The following is an 18904-nucleotide window of genomic DNA, read 5'->3' on the forward strand; positions in this document are numbered from 1 at the left end:
TATCTACGGCAAGCTATCACGGCCACTCTCTCACCTGTCCATATACTAGCCAGCCTGCATTTGTTGCCTAGCACTCCACATAATCAATCAAACAAGATCTTGATTCATGAGTAATATTTCTATGTCTAATAGGTGTTCCCTTACGAAATTAAACTCCCTCGAGAAAGCGTAACAGTATATGTTTCGAATCACCTAGTTCCTTCTTGTAATTCAGAAGATCGAATTATGATTCTCTCTGCAGACCTTGATATTTTATACACAGTTGAACCTCAGACCGATTTCTACTCTATCTGTTTCTATACGAAATTTATTCTCAGTATGAAACTCTACACTACCTAACACTCGCTAACTCACGAGTCACACCGACAAAATAAACTCTCCGACGCTCGAACTCCCGCCAGTTGAATCTTTACTTTCTCCACTGTCGAATCTTGACGCGAATAACCCAGGTTGCCAGGAACGTGAGCAAAGTATTGGTCAAACCGAATGCAAGAAACACCGCCCAGTCTCGCCATCGACTGGCGTAGAAAAAATGGAGGGATTCGGCCAAGTCGTCTCCGGTTGAATATGGGCAGTAGTTGCAATTCTGTGTGGCGTTGGGGTTAGCCAGGTATCCCGGATTCCTACCCAAATATGCTGCCACATAATCCATACAGGTCTGCCCTGAAGGGGGATCGAAGACAGCCATGTCCTCTGGGGCACACTGGGCCTGGACCCCATGGAGTACCGTGGATACAGTTGGCTCGAAGAAGTAGGTCATGGGGTCCGCCCAGTATAGCCATGGGCGATAGAAATCGTTCAATGCACTGCGCGGATTAGCAGCTCCAGAGAACATCAGAAGAGTGACCCAGAATAATGACATCGCGTATCCGGCCATGGTCGGGTTCGGAAATAAAGCAGCCATGAGGTAGGTGAATCCCAAGCCGAAGAAGGCAAACAGGAGATACATGAGATAGATAAACCCGGCAATACTGGGAGTGCTGGAAAATCCAAAGGTCCAGTAGGATACAATGAAGATAAAAGTGAAGATGACAATGTGCCAGGGGATCTCGACGAGAAACAACGCCGACAGAAGGGCCTTGTAGTTATAGATTCCGTTCCGTTCGCGCGCCTCAAAGATCGACCATTTCTCGTACCAGATGGCCTGCAAATCGGCAGAAACTGTAGGAACAACCCAGGTAGAGAGCAGGAGACCCAGCATGTGGTTTTTCAATCCAGGACTGGTCTTGTTGACGTGGAAGAAAGTGAACGAGACAAACATCTCAAAGAAGATGCACTTGAATAACCGGCTAAAATTATATTGTCCATTCCTCCAAATAGCGACCCAGTGGCGCTGGGTAAGTGCAACGATCTGGGCTGGGAGACTCAATGCGTATGGTCGTTCGCCAACAGCGGTAGTGGCATTGGCAGTAGTAGGAACGCATCGATTCAGCGCCTGAACCGTTTCGTGTAGGGCATGGCACTCGGGGGACTTGTTCCAGATCTCAGGCCAGTCCTTATTGTCGTCGGTCTTTGCTGCGACGGTGGAAATGATGAACTCTGCTGGATTCTCGTCTGTGCGCATCACAGCACCGTGTCTCGCAAAGTATGCGGCCACGGCAGATGCATTCTTGCCTGTTTCGCCAAAATACACTGTTCGCCCACCTGGAGCGAGCAAAATGACATGATCGAACATCTCGAAAAGGACGCCCGAAGGCTGGTGGATCGTACAAACGATTGGGATCCCCTCAGCAGCAATTCTCCGAAGGAAAGAAACTATAGAATACGCTGCCTGACTATCGAGACCAGATGTTGGCTTTGCAGATTGTTAGTAGCATATCTGAATCGTTGTAGGGATTGACTTACCTCATCGAGGAATAAGAGCGCCGACGGCTTTGCTGCAAGTTCAACGCCAATTGTGACCCGTTTCCGTTCCTCTACATTCAGTTGACCATCCCCGACTGTTCCGATCAATGCGTCTGCAATGCCCTCCAACTCGAGAAGTGCGATAACGTGCTCCACATATTGCATCTTCTCTTCTTTGGAGATATGAGCCGGCTGACGTAGGTACGCCGAGAATTGCAATGCCTCTCGGACGGTCGCTGTGGGCTCATGAATGTCTTGCTGCATGCAGAAACCACAGGACCGTGAAAAGGATGTACTGAGAGGAGCACCATTTAGCAAGATCTCGCCCTCAACGCGTCCGTCGGCTTTTCTGCGGGAAAGGTTATCCAACAAGGTGGTCTTTCCCGCACCCGATGCGCCCATCAAAGCAGTCAGTTGTCCAGGCTTGACGTAGCCAGAAATATCGCAAAGCAATTGCTTCTCGCTACCTCCCACATTCACGTAATAACTCAGTTTGCTAAACGTGAAGGTAACGCCGCCAGATGGAGGGTCTTCCTTCTTTTCGGCCTGTACTGCCTCATCGACATCCGTAATAGTTAAATCTGACGTGCTTGCCTCACTCCGCTTCAAGCCATCGTTTATGGCCGCCGATGACACTGGCTGCTTTTCAACATCATCATCTACCATATCCACATTCAACGTATCATCTTGGTAACCGCGTGCATTCCGCTTGTATACATGGCCTGCAATGCTGCTGCTATCCCGTGTCATGACAGTGAGTCCTACCGCTCCGATGACTGTGTAAAGGAACCACATCACGAGAATGATACCAAAGTCTCTCCAAAGATGTTCCCGAGAAAAGCCATACATTGCTTGTGCGTATGTTGCACCGTCCACTAAAGCTGACCCCTGATGTGCGCCTGCCATGGGACACGCCTGGTAGCGGATATCAGTATAACCAGCACCCGAGGGAATCAATTGAGAGTCTGTGCAGTGGAGTTCAATATTATAGAATTCGTTTCCGATCAGTGCCTCCATGCCAAAGGGTGTCGGTGAGATACGTCGAATCCATGAACCCCAACGATGCATGGTCGGTACTGGAGGGGCGTATCCAGAGTAGAGACAAGCCACTGGTAGAGCGCATCCGGCCAAAAGATGTGATATACTCAGGCTGGGAGCCCAGGAGCCTAACATCCGAAACATACTTGCAATGGCACAGTAATGCACAAACACAAGTAACAGAAATATAAAGAACTGAGATGCTGATTTACTCAGTCCGATTAGAAAATAATAACAGCATGAAAATACCGCCGTTTGAATGAGAGCGATAGGTATATCAGCAACTGTTTGAATGATGGCATATGCAGTAGGGCTAATCATGCCCAGGTTGTGCTGCTTGAGTAGGATAGACCGTGCATTCACTGTCTTGACTACCTCAGTCAAGGCGTTCAAGCAAAAATAAGCAAGAGCGAAGAACAGAGCTCCGCTTCTCTCAAAGGATCCTGAGGCTGTCTTCGGAGCTGCGTAGAATCCTGAGCCAGTGATAACAGCATTCGCAGCGCATAGGGCTAGGATGGTATAAAATGTTTTGCGGTCACCCCAGAATAGTCTGTAATATCTCCGAGTCCCCTCTGATATTTGCTTCCAAAGAGATGAAACCTCTACAGCGCGCTTTGTGGTCATTTTGGAGCGAACTTCCAATGCACTCTGTCGGAATTGGCGTTGGATTTCTGGGTTTGACGGTATCTGGTTTGCGTACTGAGTCAGATCCGCTTGTAGCTGGGCATAATGCGGACTTTGTCTGAAAGCCTGTTCGAGAGACTTCGCGTCAAGATATAGGGGACCACAGTAGTCCTCTCTGATAGTTCGTTCGGCGGGAGAAGTGATAGACGTTAGGAAGTCTGGAGTCGTTTGTCGATCGGGGCAATGGAATCCAAGGTCTTGAAAGTACTGTTTTGCCTCTCTAGTCTCTCCACTGAAAATCATCAGTCCATCATACATTAGTATAACCCTGTCGAAACAGTTCTGGTACATGGTTTCTGATGCTTGATATAAGGTAACCACATTGTTCATTCCGGTCACCTCGGACATTCTCTTGAGCAATCCAAGGAAGTCTAGCGCTGACGAACTATCGAGCCCGCGAATCGGGTTATCCCAGCATGCTAGGGCGGGATTACTGGCCATAGACTCCACCAAGGAGACACGACGGCGCTCCCCACCTGAAACACCTCGAGTGAACGAGTCTCCTACGATAGTGTTCGACGTGTGGAGCATCCCAAGTGAGCCCAACAATCGCTTAGTATACTCGGACGAGAACTGATCGTCCCGCATCGGGTAATTTTTGGGCCGTCTTAGCTTCAAAGCAAAGTCCAAGGTATCCTTGACCGAGAGGGTTGGGAAGTGCAGGTCTTCCTCAGAGCTGTAGACAATCTCGGACTTCAATGCACCGGTCATTTCCTGGGCTGGAATACCGGCATAGTCCACATCTCCATTGACAGCCAAAAACGAGTCGCGGTTGTTTGCGATTACTTTCAACAGTGTCGTGCACCCTGAGCCTGGACGTCCAAGGACAATCATGGTTTCCCCAGGGAACAGAACACCGGAGACATTTTGAATAAGGTTGCGTTTTGGAACGGGCTTGTTACCAACACTCTGGCGTACTGTCCGATATGGGGCCTTAATCACCTCGAAGAGGATTTGAGGAAGATCGAGAACTGTTCGTTGACTGCCAGAACGACCCTGAACGGTAATATTTCTGAAAGCAGCTCCAAGGCCACGTCCTTTCTCGCGATAGATTGGTAGGTTTCCCGGCATAGCGCTAGTCGTGCCCTGGTTGGTCGATGCCTGTGAGTATACACAATCACCAAGCAACACCACACACTTATTCTTTTGCTGGATGACTGGAATGGTCGACACTAACCTTAGAATCTGTCGTAGACATGATATCGGTGACACGTCAGTGTAATAGAACAAAATAATCTCTCGAACGCATTCGTTCCTATTTGAGACCACCGGTACTGAAAGCTTGATGGTGGTTTGTAGCGAGTGACTTTAATTGAGGACAGGATAGCAATATATATGGAGCACGAGCTATCATTGTGGATTAATAAAAGTCATCTTCTTGATGAGTCTCGACAATCGGACCGATGTGTGAACCCCGGGCTACATCCGGCCCTCTAGCTGAAAAATGAGAGCCGGCCCTCTAGGGTTGAAGGCTATGCATCGCTTTGAGAAATTAGACGTACACGGCGAAGAACGGTCCAATGAGCCCCGGAATGTCCATGAGCCATACGTACCCGAATCGATATTCTACAGGGGTGCGGCATATCTGTAGACCGCTCTACAGTGCACATAGAATCGAGCTTTAGGCATCAAATGTAGTGATGTGTAGTGGGAGTGAGACTTGAGAGCGTAAATCAAGACTCTGTCTAAGAAATCTGCGACTCTAGTGACTTCCTAATGTTTAGACACACATGGCCGGCATACTATCATGACAAATGTAGAGTCGAATGCGACGTGTTTGGATCTAACTGCATGTTTGCCCTGCAAAACTATGTTCAACCCCGTGGTGTCGCTCGTGTCATGATTCAAGACCCTACGGTATAGCTTTCCGTAGCCTAACCTTCCGTGTCCAGGTCCGAACCGGCATCGGTTCAGATTACATAGGGCTCACCAATAGGAATGACAGTGGGTCCGGAGACACTCGAGGCTCGGATGTCGGGTAAGCCGAGTTCATGCTGCCGTTCCGATTACCCCCAACCACATGTGGCGTATTAAAACAACAGTCCAAAGGTAATAATATAGAATAGTTTAAGAAAAGGCGGACAGAGCGGGTAAGGTCCTCATATCTCAAATTCTCAAATATTGTCCCGTTCACCGAGGATGCAGTTTACTATTAGTGTATCGTATTATTATTCCAGGTCCATTATGATTATTTGGTTACGGGTGCAGCTGTTATGGGCATATGTCTAGTCAGCTATAGGACGAAAGATCAACTTTCCTCGGCAACCCTGTGCCTGAAGCCCAAGGATACCAAGGGACAACCCATAGCTACGAGCGAATAGCAATCTAGTTATATTCCAATCTATTCAACCGTTTACGAAGGATTACTGGCCCAAGTAATTTCGCCCCAGCTTTTCGTTATGCTTGCCATTTAACTAACCGAGCCAAAACCGATATTTCCACGTTTTTCTCTCCCGAAACCGAACAACCCATAAAACTCCTCCGGATTCTGGTCTCCTGCCAAATCCATAGCTAGGATCATGTGACCATTCAGCCCAATATCTGCATCTCAGTATCTTCATCGCGCTGTGAAGCATTGCCTCGCCCGTCTGTATCCCCCGAGACAGCCAATCTTTCGCGGTATCTATCCAGCTTGAAGGAGTAGAATTCACTTTTTCGACGCAGTTTCATTATCTCATCACAGTCATCTATGTCCATCGAAAAATCAAGCTTCGTTTGGACTTTGGCTCGCTTGAGAGAGTAGTAATTCATCGTAAGACGCAGTTCTCTTTCTGCATCGCAGATATTTGACCCTGGACCACTTGCAGAACCTCCTCTCTGGGCATCCTGGTGTGTATCCCAAGCTCCTCGATTTCCTCCAGCGTGGCTCACAGTCACTGAGATGTTATCTGCCACCACCAGGGTGTCAATGTTACCTACCAACCTAGGCGCCGCAATACTATGCCCACCTGACAAACGTTAGTCTCGATTGTGATACCAAACAATAACTCAAACTTACCAGTGAAAGACATACTGCAGACCGTCAGTATTGTGATTGTGAATCAAGAGAGAAGATTGCATCTCTACCATACGCTCGCCAACTATTTAAGTTACTGTCTCGTCACAATAAGACATGACGATATACGCTAGGGATGCTAGGGCTGCCAAGAATGACCACTTTGGGCTTGATCCCAGTCTCGCCAAGAAGTGCCCCGCGTCAGAGTTGAGACTCTCAAGTCGCAGCAAACAAACAGCAGTGTTGTAGAAGGAGGGGCTGCCATCGCTTGGCTTGTTCGTCTCTTTCAAACATAGCACTTAGGGATAGTGGATTTGTGGTTCGTCAATTCTATTGGGGGCTTTATTCCTTGTACCTAGTATTGAACCATCCTATCCATACTCTGTTGTATAGTGTCGACAATGAATGGAGGCATACTCGGGCAAAAATGAGTAGGGTATAAATTGTCAAAATGTCATATCAACTAGTAATTCTTTTTCTCGATATTGTTCCTGATTGACAATTACATATCTCATGTGGAATCTCAATTCAGTCCCTCCACCACAGATGTATAAATCTAAGCAGTAACCTTCTTCCAGCTCTCCCTCGCCTTCAGCTCCTCCCACCACTTTTGAACATGGGGATACTTCGGAAGAAGATCAGCGAATCCGAATTGCTCCACGAACACACCATACGGCAAATGCGCCAGATCCGCCAGGGTCACCTGGTCACCGGCAAGGTACTTGTGCTTGGAAAGAACCCGCTCATAGCCCTCGAGGGTGGGAGCGAGCTGCAAAAGGAGGGCCTGGACGCGAGCCTCGTCGGTCTCACCAAGACCCTTCCGGGCTTTGAAGACTTTCTCGAAAGCGATCTGAGAGACGATCGGGTCAAAGTAGGATTGTTCAATGGAGAGGGCCTGTATCCGTTAGCACCATCAGCGGTACGTGGGAGGTGTCTCCGTACCTGCTGGTACAGAGCCCAAGCTTTCAGATCGGACTCTGGAGGGGAAAGTGCGGTTCCTTGGCCGGAGTACTTGCTGGAAAGGTACTGGTTAATGGCTCTGCTTTCTATTTGATCGATATTAGCGTCTTGATCTGAATTAGACAGCCGGTGGCGAACTGCGAACCGAAAACTTGAATACCCGTCTCGGTGTCTTGTAGAACAGGCACTTTGCCGAATGGGTGCAGGTTATTCAGGTAAGACTCTGCTTTTTGTTCGCCTTTGGCCAAGTCGACAGGGTGGAATTCGGCCTCGAGACCCTTTTCTGCGAGGACGGTGCGTACTCGATGAGTACAAGTGGAGGCTGGGAATCCGTAAAGCTTGAGGACCATGGTGAATGATTGATTGAGGGAGAAAAAGAGAAGATTCGTAGTTTCAGTGATTTCCGGCTGCACACGATGTGTTGTATTCAAAGATGAGAAAGCAAGATGGTTTTCATGCCGGTGTCCCTTTATATAACTTCTACATACACTGGCCCGAGTGGGGCTGCCGCAGGATTCTTGCCCGGAATTAATTCCGGCTCCCTGCTATTGGATTATCAATCTCATTAAGTTTGCAGACTCAGGAATCCAGTCAGTAGAAGTTAACAGATAAAGAAAGCAGTCAACGATTAGCGACGTCATATGGGGGATTTGTCATGCAATGGATGCAACGCTCCCGTTCGTAGAGCACGTCATCAGTGCTGCGATGCTGTATACATTTTCCTTCAGTTCAACTTGCAACTCCATACTCTCCCGAATACAGTATTGCGTGAGAAGAATGGGCAATGAACTGCAAGGTGGACTATGTATTAAGTTCTGACAGGAAGTAGAGCGCCTGGTCCGTAGCTCCAGGGCCTGAAAGTACTTGGAACAGAAGGACCATTTATACCATGCAGATCTTAGAGCCTAGGCGCTAGACCTGCTTAGGAAAGCCGCGTGCGGGGCTTTCTTGACACCGCCAACATTGATTGTTACTCTTTGTTTGGGCGCTGCACTGGCACTACGATTTATTCGTAGCATTCGTCATGACGGCGATGGTTGTTTAAGGGTTATTGCCAGCACGTGAGATACTTATTATAGCACTAGCCTATGTCTGAATGATAGGTCGAGCAAGGCCCTTCCTCGAGGGCCCTGGCGACGTTTGATCCTCTATATGCTTAATTACACTTCAACCGAATGCCCGTTTAATCTGGGACAGGAACATTTTCTGGATTTGCACCTGACTCAACTGACCAAGTTGATTGGATTATGCCACGCCATCATATATAGCCGAAACAGATCACGAACCCATTTAATAATTCCTAGACCTGGTGGGCGCTCCGAAAAATGGAGTAATTATGCAGCCAAATACTCATAGAGCCCTCGTGAATCTCGAGATAAGGACAACGGTCTAGACACTGCGTCCAGCTGCCGAGGTTAAGGGCGCGAGCGTCTTCCCACAACCCTCGCCTAGTGCCCCGCCCCCGCATTTTCCAACCAGGATAGAGGATGCAGATTTTCGAGGAGATCGTCCTAGCTCCCTTGGCTCGAGGTGTTGGGATTGCTTATGGAAATGTCATTGGCCCTCCCCAACAATTCAGGAACCACACCCCGTATTCACGGCTGCTTCGGCCAGCTGTTCGGCAGTTCTGAGTCTTCTGCAATGACACATCACCTGCATTGAGACCACGCGTATAAGAACCAGCGACTGCGACATGCATTGGAGTTCCTAAGGGGGATTATTTCTACACATAACAGTTTAATTGTCATAATGGCTGACACAAAATCATTCCCCGACCCGGCTGGGGACCCAGAAGCTAAAAAGGATGTCATTGAGGAAGAGATCCCAATGGATGAGCGAACGCTAAAGCTCGACCGACAAACAGTTATGAGGCTGGACATGGTGCTGATGCCGATGACACTCATGTTGTATCTTCTGGCTTGGCTGGACCGTGCAAATGTTGGAAATGCACGAGTGGTGAGTTCAATCAATTAGCTTGACATGCAACACTCTGCTGATAATAGGACCAAAGGCCGGTCTGCAAAAAGACTTGAATTTGACTGATCTACAATACAAAACAGGTACATATTTCCAGATAGTTTCGCCCGTTCCACACTAACTGCTCAGCCATTACCGTGACATATGTTCCTTACGTGATCTCCGAACTCCCCTCCAATCTCCTGCTGAAGATCATCGGGCCTCGCATCCTTCTGCCTACGCTGTGCACCCTCTGGGGAATGGTCACAACAGTCCAATCTCAAGTGCACAACTATTCCGGCTTCCTCGCCTGCCGATTCTTTCTGGGCCTTCTCGAAGGAGGCCTCTTTCCTGGCATTGTGCTTTTTCTGTCTAACTTCTATCGCCGCCACGAGCTGCAAGTTCGCATCGCGCTCTTCTTCTCCGCCGCTTCCCTGAGTGGTGCTTTCTCGGGTTTGTTGGCTGCCGCCATCCAGCAGATGAATGGCCTGCGGGGAATGAAGGGATGGCAGTGGATCTTCTTGCTCGAAGGCCTTTTCACAGTTTGCTTCGGCCTCTTCGCGTTCCTAGTGCTACCCAACGGCCCGGAAAAGGTGATCACATTCCGCCCTGAGCACACAGAGCGATGCATCGCCCGGCTGCAACAAGACGGCAACAAATTTGAGACCGAAACCAAGGTCTCCTTCAAAGAAGTCATATCCGTCCTGAAGGACCTCCATGTGTGGATCGCATGTCTCATCCTCTTCTGCAACGGCGCGTGTCTCTTCGGTCTCGCGTACTTCTCACCGTCCATTGTGCAAGCACTCGGATACAGTTCCACCAAGACGCAACTCATGACCGTGCCACCGTACGCCTGCGGATTCGTCGTGACCATGATAACAGCATACTTCTCCGACCGCTATCAGCAGCGCGGCATCGGTGCCTTCGTTACCAGCGGCATTGCTTTGATCGGTGCGGCACTAGCCATCAATGGCCGCAGTATCGGCATTCGCTACGCTGCCCTGGTGCTCCTCCTGACTGGTGTGTATTCGTGCGCACCTTGTTTGATTAGCTGGGTGCCCAATAACACGGCCGGCCATGTACGGCGCGCAACTGCCGTCGCTATGGCGTTCATTGCGACGAATTGCGGCGGGATCATGAGCACCTGGATCTATCCTGAGAAGTCTGCGCCGTACTATGAGCTGGGATCCCGGTTTAATCTCTCCTTGACGGTGATTGCGATGGCGCTTGTGGTGGCGCAGGTTGGTTTGTTGCGGATGTTGAATCGCAGGAAACAGAGCGATCCAGTGGGATTGTTGAGGGGTGTAGAGGACCTGCCATATGAGGAGCAGTTGGACAAATTGGGGGATAGACATCCGAGGTATAAGTATACCTACTAGTTATAGACGGTTGTAGTTGGCTCTCTCTGTTGATAAAGTATAAAAGCCAACGAGACAAACTTAATATAACCAGATTTCTCACCAAGTCTAGCTCGTCCCAAAGCAGCATGAAAACATAAATTGAAAACACCGCAGTGGAAGGCCGAATTTTCAGTATATTCACACTTGAGGAGAGCCCCCAGTGTTAATCAATGTAGTCGTGATCATCGTTCCTTTCCCATTTCTGAGGTGGACGCCTAATGATTCGGATTCAATCGCAGCTGGACTCCGACTCAAAATCGCGTATCATAAGCTGGCCTAGATGAGAGAGGCATATAGCAGATAACAATAGAGCCTCATAGCAGTGAGAAATATGTCATGCTGTGGGAAATACATAAAGGCTCGAGTCGCAGACTTAGCAACAGCCGTTGTTTCTTCTACCTGCCCTAATTCCGGATTACAGTATTCCTGGCCTAGGAATACCAGATAATCACGGATTGCCCATATTCCGGGGAGTAAAAAGCAAACAAAGTTTACACTATCTTTTGCCGTCTCGTCGTGGTTTTCGTATTACTTTAGGGGCAGTGCTTAACTGGAGGCCGGGCTGGCCAATGGCCGAAGTGACACATCAGTTATGATCGACACTTTTTGGTAAAAGCACTATCTACTATGTACAAAGTAACCCCAGTAGAACACTCCTATATTCTATGCATGACTGCATATTGGCTGCGTTCTGAAACATTCTCGAGAGAAAGACGGTTATTCATTTGCCTACGTATACGTGGAACGACCCATTCAGTGAGTGCCGAATCATCCTTGCATAAGTTGGATCCTTTCAGCCTCGCCACAATCTCCCACGAGACACAGACAGGCAACAGCCCACGAAACCCTGGAAGGACCCCGGGGCCACCAGTAATAATACTCAATATTATTCCCTCCCATAGTACAGAATCCTCGGTGGATAGCTAAAGATCATCCGATATACGTCATAGGGCCTCCCATCATGGCCGAGCAAAACGATACCTCATATCAGCACTAGCGAACTTTTGTCTCTAAATTTATCCTTAGGATTTCGCCCCCGGTTCCCCTTGCGCCTGAGTATTTATGTTTAATAACATTTCAAATCGCATATATGATCAACCCGAATGTTTAACCAGCATTGCGGTGGCTTTTCCCAATTGTCAATCTTCAACCATGGTACTCTTCGCCACTATACTGCTATTTACAGCTCTAGCCCACGCGGTTCAAGCAGGAAGCCACCTGCCCGGCCCATCCGGGCCATGTAGGGTACAGGCCACACACGTGAAACTGCTTGATAGCTCGCGCGTCGATCCCTTCAGCCCTGCCCATGCCAAACGAGCGACCATGGCAACTTCATACGTGCCCGTTAATTGCGGACACACCAAGTTCGCCTCATATCTTCCTCCGCACACAGAAGCTGTAACAGACCAGCTGGTCCGATCGTACGGGATGCCCAACGGGACAACGATAAAAGGATTACAGATCGAGTCCGGGTTTGACTATAATCCGGACACATCGCCCAGCAACAAAAGATATCCCGTCATCATCTTCTCCCCTGGCTTAACAGGCTCCCGCTTATGGTACTCCTTAATCCTCGAGTCCGTAGCCAGCACAGGGGTCGTGGTAATCTCAGTGGATCATCCTTATGATTCCTCGAGCGTGGAGTTTCCCGACGGCAGCGTTATATACGGCACCAACGTCTCTGCAGCCGATCCGGTTGCCTTGGACACCCGCGTCCAAGACGTCATCTTCACCCTGGACCAACTACACGACAACCCGCACCTCGTGCCACCCTCATTCACAGGTGCGCTCGAGCTCAGTAAAGTCGCAATAGTGGGCCACTCATTCGGTGGCGCGACAGCCGCAGCCGCAATGCTGAACGACACCCGTTTTGCCGGCGGGCTGAACTTCGACGGGGCACTCTGGGGCCCAGTGGTCGAACAGGGTCTCGACCGACCGTTTATCAATTTCGGGCAGGCGAACATCCCACAGGAAAGCAACGACAGCTGGCGGAAGATTTGGCCCCGTCTCCGGGGATTCAAGCGACAGCTGCAGCTGACTGATTCAGTGCACATCACTTTCACAGATTTCCCGTTGATCCGGGATGCTGTGGGGTGGCCTGTGAAGGTGAGGCAGGCTTCGTCGGAGCTGCTGGGTTCACTTCCTGGGTTGCGGGTGAGGGCTATTTTGACTGAGTATATTGTTGCGTCGAGTATGTCTTTCATTACTGGGGAGAAGAGTAGGCTCTTGGATGGGCCGTCGAGCGAATATCCTGAAGTAAAATATGTGGCCTAGCTGTGGCATCGACTGGGGATTCAAGGTGTATACTAGCTGCGCCTTTCGCTTCTTATTCTTGAAGAACTATACTACTTGTGGGATATTGGTTTAATAGGATAGACAATAGTTAGTTGATATCATACTGGATCTATGTAGTTTGGAAATATCTATTAAATCAGTATAAAAATGCCCAGCCACGAACGAAGCGGAGCGTATGGGACCGATTTGTAGGTGGAAAGACGAGGCAGTACAGACCGGAACTTTAACCCACGAGATAGCGTATGGAAAAGCCCGAGACTAGGCTTGGACTTGAATAGGCACGGATACATCCGCTCAGAATAGATCTGCAACTATTACTCCTCCTTGGGCTTCTCGAGGGTATCCTTCAACTCCTTCCACGCCTGAAGCACCTGCTCCTTCTTTCCATCATCTTCCCAGGCCTTGCGTGATTCCTCCCCTAAAGCACCCTCATTTATCGCAGAATACACATCCGACCCCGGAGCGAATGGAAGTAAGACTCTTGTAGCCATTACCTCCATCTTCATAACCACTCTCAAACTCTCACTAAGCTGCTGGGAGGCGTTTTTCCCGCCCTGCGCGCCATAACTGATGATTGCAACCGGCTTCCCAGGCCATTCGCTGTACAGATAATCGATTGCGTTCTTCGTTCCGCCTGCGAGACCGAGATTATACTCCGGTATGACGAAAATGTATCCCTGGAAGGAAGCTATGGCTGCACTCCATTTCTTCGAGTGCTCTTTCGTAAATTGTTTCAGGGCGGGAACCATTGCCGGCACGACGGGCTCATCGTAGACAGGGAGGTTGAAGTCGGCGATATCCAGTAGTTCAATTTGAAGAGTGTCCGTGGTTTGGGACTTCAATATGTTGTGGACCCAATCCGTGATGTCGGGGCCCACTGATGGGGTTCGTGTACTGCCTTTGATGAGAGCGACCTTCGCCATGTCTGGGCTCCGAGTGGTTGCTGTGGAACAGGGGAGTATGGATCTAGGCGATGATCTAGTTCAGGGTTGCTCTTGGAGAGTGTCAGGTTATTCCCAATATAATTGATCCAATTTGATGAGATTAATATAGAAGCGTGTGAGGATCCATTTATATGCAGCACGACAAATCCGAGTAGGGTTACTTGAACCGTGCGCATCAGGATCACATAACTGATATATGTTTCACTAGATTGAAATAGTTACAAATGTGAGACCGTATTACAAATCAGGTCATTCTGCTCTGGGTTGATCTAGAGCCTGTGAACTATTACCAAGCATTATTAATCCATCGAATCCTGCCGATAAACGTCTAGCAGGCCATTTGGGCTCGAACACTGGCAACGTCAACCACTAAGCCAAATATCTTATCTGCTCAATTGGGTCTCGGGTATTCCCACCCACTCGCAATGCTGTTTACTATCATTCTGCAATACCTCAGTCTCATGACGGGAAAACCTTTGCCTAACTCACCTCCTCACTTAGAGTCAAGTTCTTGCTCCATCCCCCTGACTACTGCACGTTTGGCGGAGAAAATATCACATTTTCCGGTCAGGTTTGTCAGCACCTACATTAGTCTGTAGAATGTAAAGTCTAAGTTATCTTTCGCTACTTTACTGGCCTTATTGTTCAGTATGCTGCGTGGGTTGTCTCAAGTCAACAGGTACCTACAAGTATGAAACGTCACAAGTGACATATCCAATAGGCTAAAACCTGAGACGAAGCATCCCACAAGATTAATAGCAATTTAGCTCACACCAAATACGACCAGAATATCTTGATAGAGCGTAGGGCTTTGCCAATAGGCGGTGTGTCACTCAGTCTGCAGCCAGCTGGCCACAGACATGCTTCCACGACGCTATTTAGGATTGGGTCCGCTACAAAGGCTGTGCTTTCAGCGTGAAAACGTACGATTGTTTTGAAGGGATATGTTAAGTGGGGACGGCGAATTCCGAAAAGTGTATGCCGGTGAGGACTATTCCTTAGCTGCGTGTCGCAATGTCCGTGAATTCACATTTGTGGCACGGGCATGTGGCATTGACCTTGAATGGGAGTGAATATGATCCTTTGTTCGCTACTTACAGGGAAAATGCCGCTTCTTGCTCTATATCTTCTGTGACTTCCAGACGTCCGAGGGGCGTCTGAACACAGCCAACTCTGTTTTAGCAGAGGGCCGCTTAGAATCCGGAGTTACCGCTAGCCATCACTACGAGGATGGTCGTAAACCTGGATGGCTTTGATCGCTGGTTGTTTGAACAAGAAAAGGAACGGCTTTAGAGCCCGTAAGTCGCAATGCGCCAATATGAGATAAGACAGAGACAAATAGTAGCGTTACATAGTATTTTGATCTGAAACATTTGCAGCAGGATCAACGTATCTCTCTAAGCTCATTAGTAGTACAGGTCGCAATGCCAAGGGCTCATGTATAACGCCCATACTACTTTCCAACCGTCCTAGCATTCCCATTAAAACAGATTATTGATAGAAGAAAGCTGCAGATTGCTTCCGTCTGTCACCACGCTCTTGAACAGGGTACTACTATTCGATCAAATACAGACAAGACCATCTTCATCGGCTACGATCGTGATGGCACCTAACATAATCGAATTAATGCGCCAGACAGGGCAACTTGACGATTAACAACTACACGATGTATTGGTTACCCCTCTAGGCTACACTGGGAGAGGACTTTGGGAGACAAATGAGGGCTAAGATACGAAACCCTCGCTACGTTTGAACTCCTTTGATATGAATACAATGTACCGATTCAGAGGTAATAAGGGTGGTGAAGTGTGCCCACCTGCTACCTAATAGCATGAAGCGGATAATCCGATTACCGTATATAGGAGGCACACTAGTCAACTATTCCTGAATGAACCTCTTACCAGTCATGGTCCAGCAGAGTTGTTGAGGAACATATAGTCGACGGTTAGTCGCTTTACTTCCCGTTATGGTTGCTTTGTTGGCGTTCCCAGCAGCCGGCCACCCTATATCTGCCAACGCTGAGCCCTGGTCTAGGCGCCCAGCCGTCAGTCCCGTTGGATAGCCTTCAGATGCTAGTACCACTGGAGGTGGATCAGTACAGTGTTCGTCAGAATCCCGGAGTATGTTAGTGGCCTCTTGGTGTTTGACCGGAGGGATATGCACCCGCAATATCCTCCCTGGTTTGTAGCTACAGCTGGAAATAAAGTCTCTTGTAAAAGACGCAGATCAAGACAACTTATATTTCAACACTAGCACAAACACGGCCATCGAAGATGCCCAAAAAGAAAAAAAATATGGGGTGAACCGGGATCGAACCGGCGACCTTCTGATAACCCTTGGGTATTACTGATCGAAGTAGACTTCAGTCAAACGCTCTCCCAACTGAGCTATCACCCCAACTCTTGGCAATATGATTTATTTCAAAATCTATGATCGAAAGACGGACAACTTTTACCTGATTATCCCAGGAGCTGCCTAGGAAGTCGCATCACAATATAGACGACAACAAGTAGTGATACCTAAACTCGAACATAATGAGATAAATAAATAACGCAAGATATATGGAACTTGATTCAGGAAAGAATCGTGTGACGTTCTGTCAGAGTATAGCAAATTGTCTGTTCCTGGTGATTCCAGATCCCGTCCTATTATATATATTATACGAGACAGAACTTACAAGCACCTCTTTGTTGATGGGCCACTTCCTCGCAATAATGATTGAACAGAGATCTAAGATAGAACTGTCTTATGCCCGAGTTAGTATTAGCTTAACTGACATGTATACAAAAGCTCCTACAAGTAGCTTGTACGAATGTCCGAGGAACGGAGTTCAGAAATGCTTCATGGTTATTCTTAAAGCCAAACCACAATCATATGAATTAGACTGCGAAGTTACCTAAGGCAATTCTATATCTCAGGCCTAGGAAATACTGATCGCGAAAGGGGATATATGATGTAACTGGACAGAACAGATCTTCGGTACTCTATTCCAACGTGGACTTTTTGGTGGTTGCTTATCGGCGTTACGAACACATTGTTCTTTTTCAAGAAATGAAGTCACTTTTATTCACTCTCAGAATCCTATATTGCAGGTATTGACGATTTTGTCCCTCCTGACTCTGATTCCTTTGCCTTCGCATGTTGTAAAAGAGCCAGTTCTAAGGTTAGCCCTTGCGGCTTGGCATGACTCAACTGCACGTCCGCACTCATTTCCATGTCTAAAGTGGTTCTTGCAGCACAGTCTAAAAGTTGTGCACGAGATACTAGGCGATAGAGAATGGGACTTCTGGATCTTCCCTCGGAGATTGTATTATTGGTTTACCAGCGGCTGGATTCAACAAGGGAAGTTTATTACTTCTCACAATCATGCATGTACGCCTACAATGTCTTCGGTGTTCCTCATAACCGAGACAAGATCTTCCGATCAACCCTAGTATGTCTCGATCATTCAAAATGAAGACTATATGTTTAAATAGACTGACTATTATATATCAATATAGAATAATATGCTTAGTGCTGCAGCACCAAACCGAGCCTGGCTGGAAGCCTGCTTTGGGGCAAACACGCTATGGAAACCTACGGCCAGTCTTGACGGCCTGGTCCATGATCGTACTCGAGAGTTTCTTTTGAATGTTGGCTTCCCTGCCTTCAAGCTACCTGGCATAACTTTCGAATCTATACACTTAACACAACATGCACACTACATTCTTACCGATGAGAATGAACTTGAAATGCACCAAACACCGTCCTGTTCGCTAGCTCAGTGCACTGATATCTATTTCCATATCGGAACTGTCAATGACTGCATGGTAATGGTCGACGGGGTGGACGGTGATGTATGGCTTTATGAACCAGATTACCTCCGGTACGGTGGAGCCGGCTTCTATTTATATGATTGCCCTTGGCGTAATACAGTTGCATGGTCGTTGGATAGCTTGGCGATGCTGCTTGGGATGGTGGCAGCTGTGGTGCAGGATCTGAGCGACACTCCTTGGGGGCCATCTTCATGGGGCTTTGAAGCACGTAAGTGTATGCTTGACGCGTTAAGAGAACGGATCAATGAGTGCGACTATGTGGTCGCTGAGGATATTTCAGGTTTTTGGGGTGACTTGTTTCAGAATTTGATGGAGGAGTGATTTAGCTCTAGCACATTTTCGTTCATACCAGGCTGATTGGACTTCCTATTTGGGCAAGGAGTGAACATGCAGTGGGCGCTGAAGTAAGAGAACAGGAGGATTGATGGCGGTTCCAGCAAAAGAAACGTTCAGATTACTCTTTTCTATTTTATTTTCTATTCTCTCTTCTTTGTGAACACTTGAGATTCCGTATCTACTAGATGATCACTAGACGTACTTGATTGATTGCGTATGGAATACCTCCTGTGTATTAAGCTCCTTCGAGCCTCTATTGAAAACAATGTCGACCTGTCCAGCCCGGAGAGCTGTGACCGCTCTTTGCTTCCATTAAAAGAGCCCTTCTTTCCCTGAAGTTTGGCTTCGCCTTGCTTTTATCTCCACGAGTGGCTGCAGCAGCAATGTTCTGGAAAAGCGGTACAACTCGGATATCTACCACCGTATCCCACGAATTTCAATCTCTACCAGGGGGCTCTGGCTGTAATATTATAGGGCATAAAATTAATCAGTGTCCTAGTCGTCAGGCTATTTAAACTTTCTATAGAAATACAGATTTTTCGGTGTTTTGAATGGATTCAAAATATAGGATGCGTGGAATTCGGGAGGGGTGGAACGCTTGCTTTCCGAATACGTTAACTAACATAATTACCTGCG

The 18904-nt window shown here is 48.1% G+C and overlaps 6 protein-coding genes across 6 annotated transcripts; 3 read left to right on the forward strand and 3 right to left on the reverse strand.

The window, feature by feature from the left end:
- Positions 1–409: 409 nt before the first annotated feature.
- ABOM_004293 (uncharacterized protein) lies at positions 410–4638 on the reverse strand (the record flags this gene model as incomplete). Its single annotated transcript, XM_022531423.1, has 2 exons — positions 410–1795; positions 1846–4638. The coding sequence occupies 2 exons, from the start codon at positions 4636–4638 to the stop codon at positions 410–412; spliced, it is 4179 nt and encodes a 1392-aa protein (XP_022391404.1).
- Positions 4639–7118: 2480 nt separating this feature from the next.
- On the reverse strand, positions 7119–7872 carry ABOM_004294 (glutathione S-transferase family protein; the record flags this gene model as incomplete). Its single annotated transcript, XM_022531424.1, has 3 exons — positions 7119–7457; positions 7505–7608; positions 7668–7872. The coding sequence occupies 3 exons, from the start codon at positions 7870–7872 to the stop codon at positions 7119–7121; spliced, it is 648 nt and encodes a 215-aa protein (XP_022391401.1).
- A 1399-nt stretch (positions 7873–9271) lies between these two features.
- Positions 9272–10857, forward strand: ABOM_004295 (putative MFS transporter; the record flags this gene model as incomplete). Its single annotated transcript, XM_022531425.1, has 3 exons — positions 9272–9478; positions 9534–9582; positions 9629–10857. 3 exons carry the CDS (start codon positions 9272–9274, stop codon positions 10855–10857), a joined length of 1485 nt encoding a protein of 494 aa, XP_022391402.1.
- A 1173-nt stretch (positions 10858–12030) lies between these two features.
- Positions 12031–13152, forward strand: ABOM_004296 (PAF acetylhydrolase family protein; the record flags this gene model as incomplete). The annotated part of the gene is made up of 1 exon (XM_022531426.1): positions 12031–13152. One exon carries the CDS (start codon positions 12031–12033, stop codon positions 13150–13152), a length of 1122 nt encoding a protein of 373 aa, XP_022391399.1.
- A 335-nt stretch (positions 13153–13487) lies between these two features.
- On the reverse strand, positions 13488–14096 carry ABOM_004297 (NADPH-dependent FMN reductase; the record flags this gene model as incomplete). The annotated part of the gene is made up of 1 exon (XM_022531427.1): positions 13488–14096. The coding sequence occupies one exon, from the start codon at positions 14094–14096 to the stop codon at positions 13488–13490; it is 609 nt and encodes a 202-aa protein (XP_022391400.1).
- A 3298-nt stretch (positions 14097–17394) lies between these two features.
- Positions 17395–18253, forward strand: ABOM_004298 (uncharacterized protein; the record flags this gene model as incomplete). Its single annotated transcript, XM_022531428.1, has 2 exons — positions 17395–17550; positions 17618–18253. 2 exons carry the CDS (start codon positions 17395–17397, stop codon positions 18251–18253), a joined length of 792 nt encoding a protein of 263 aa, XP_022391397.1.
- Between the last annotated feature and the right edge of the window lie 651 nt (positions 18254–18904).

This window comes from Aspergillus bombycis (genome assembly GCF_001792695.1).
Source record: "Aspergillus bombycis strain NRRL26010 chromosome Unknown contig00021, whole genome shotgun sequence".
Lineage (NCBI taxonomy): Eukaryota > Fungi > Ascomycota > Eurotiomycetes > Eurotiales > Aspergillaceae > Aspergillus > Aspergillus bombycis.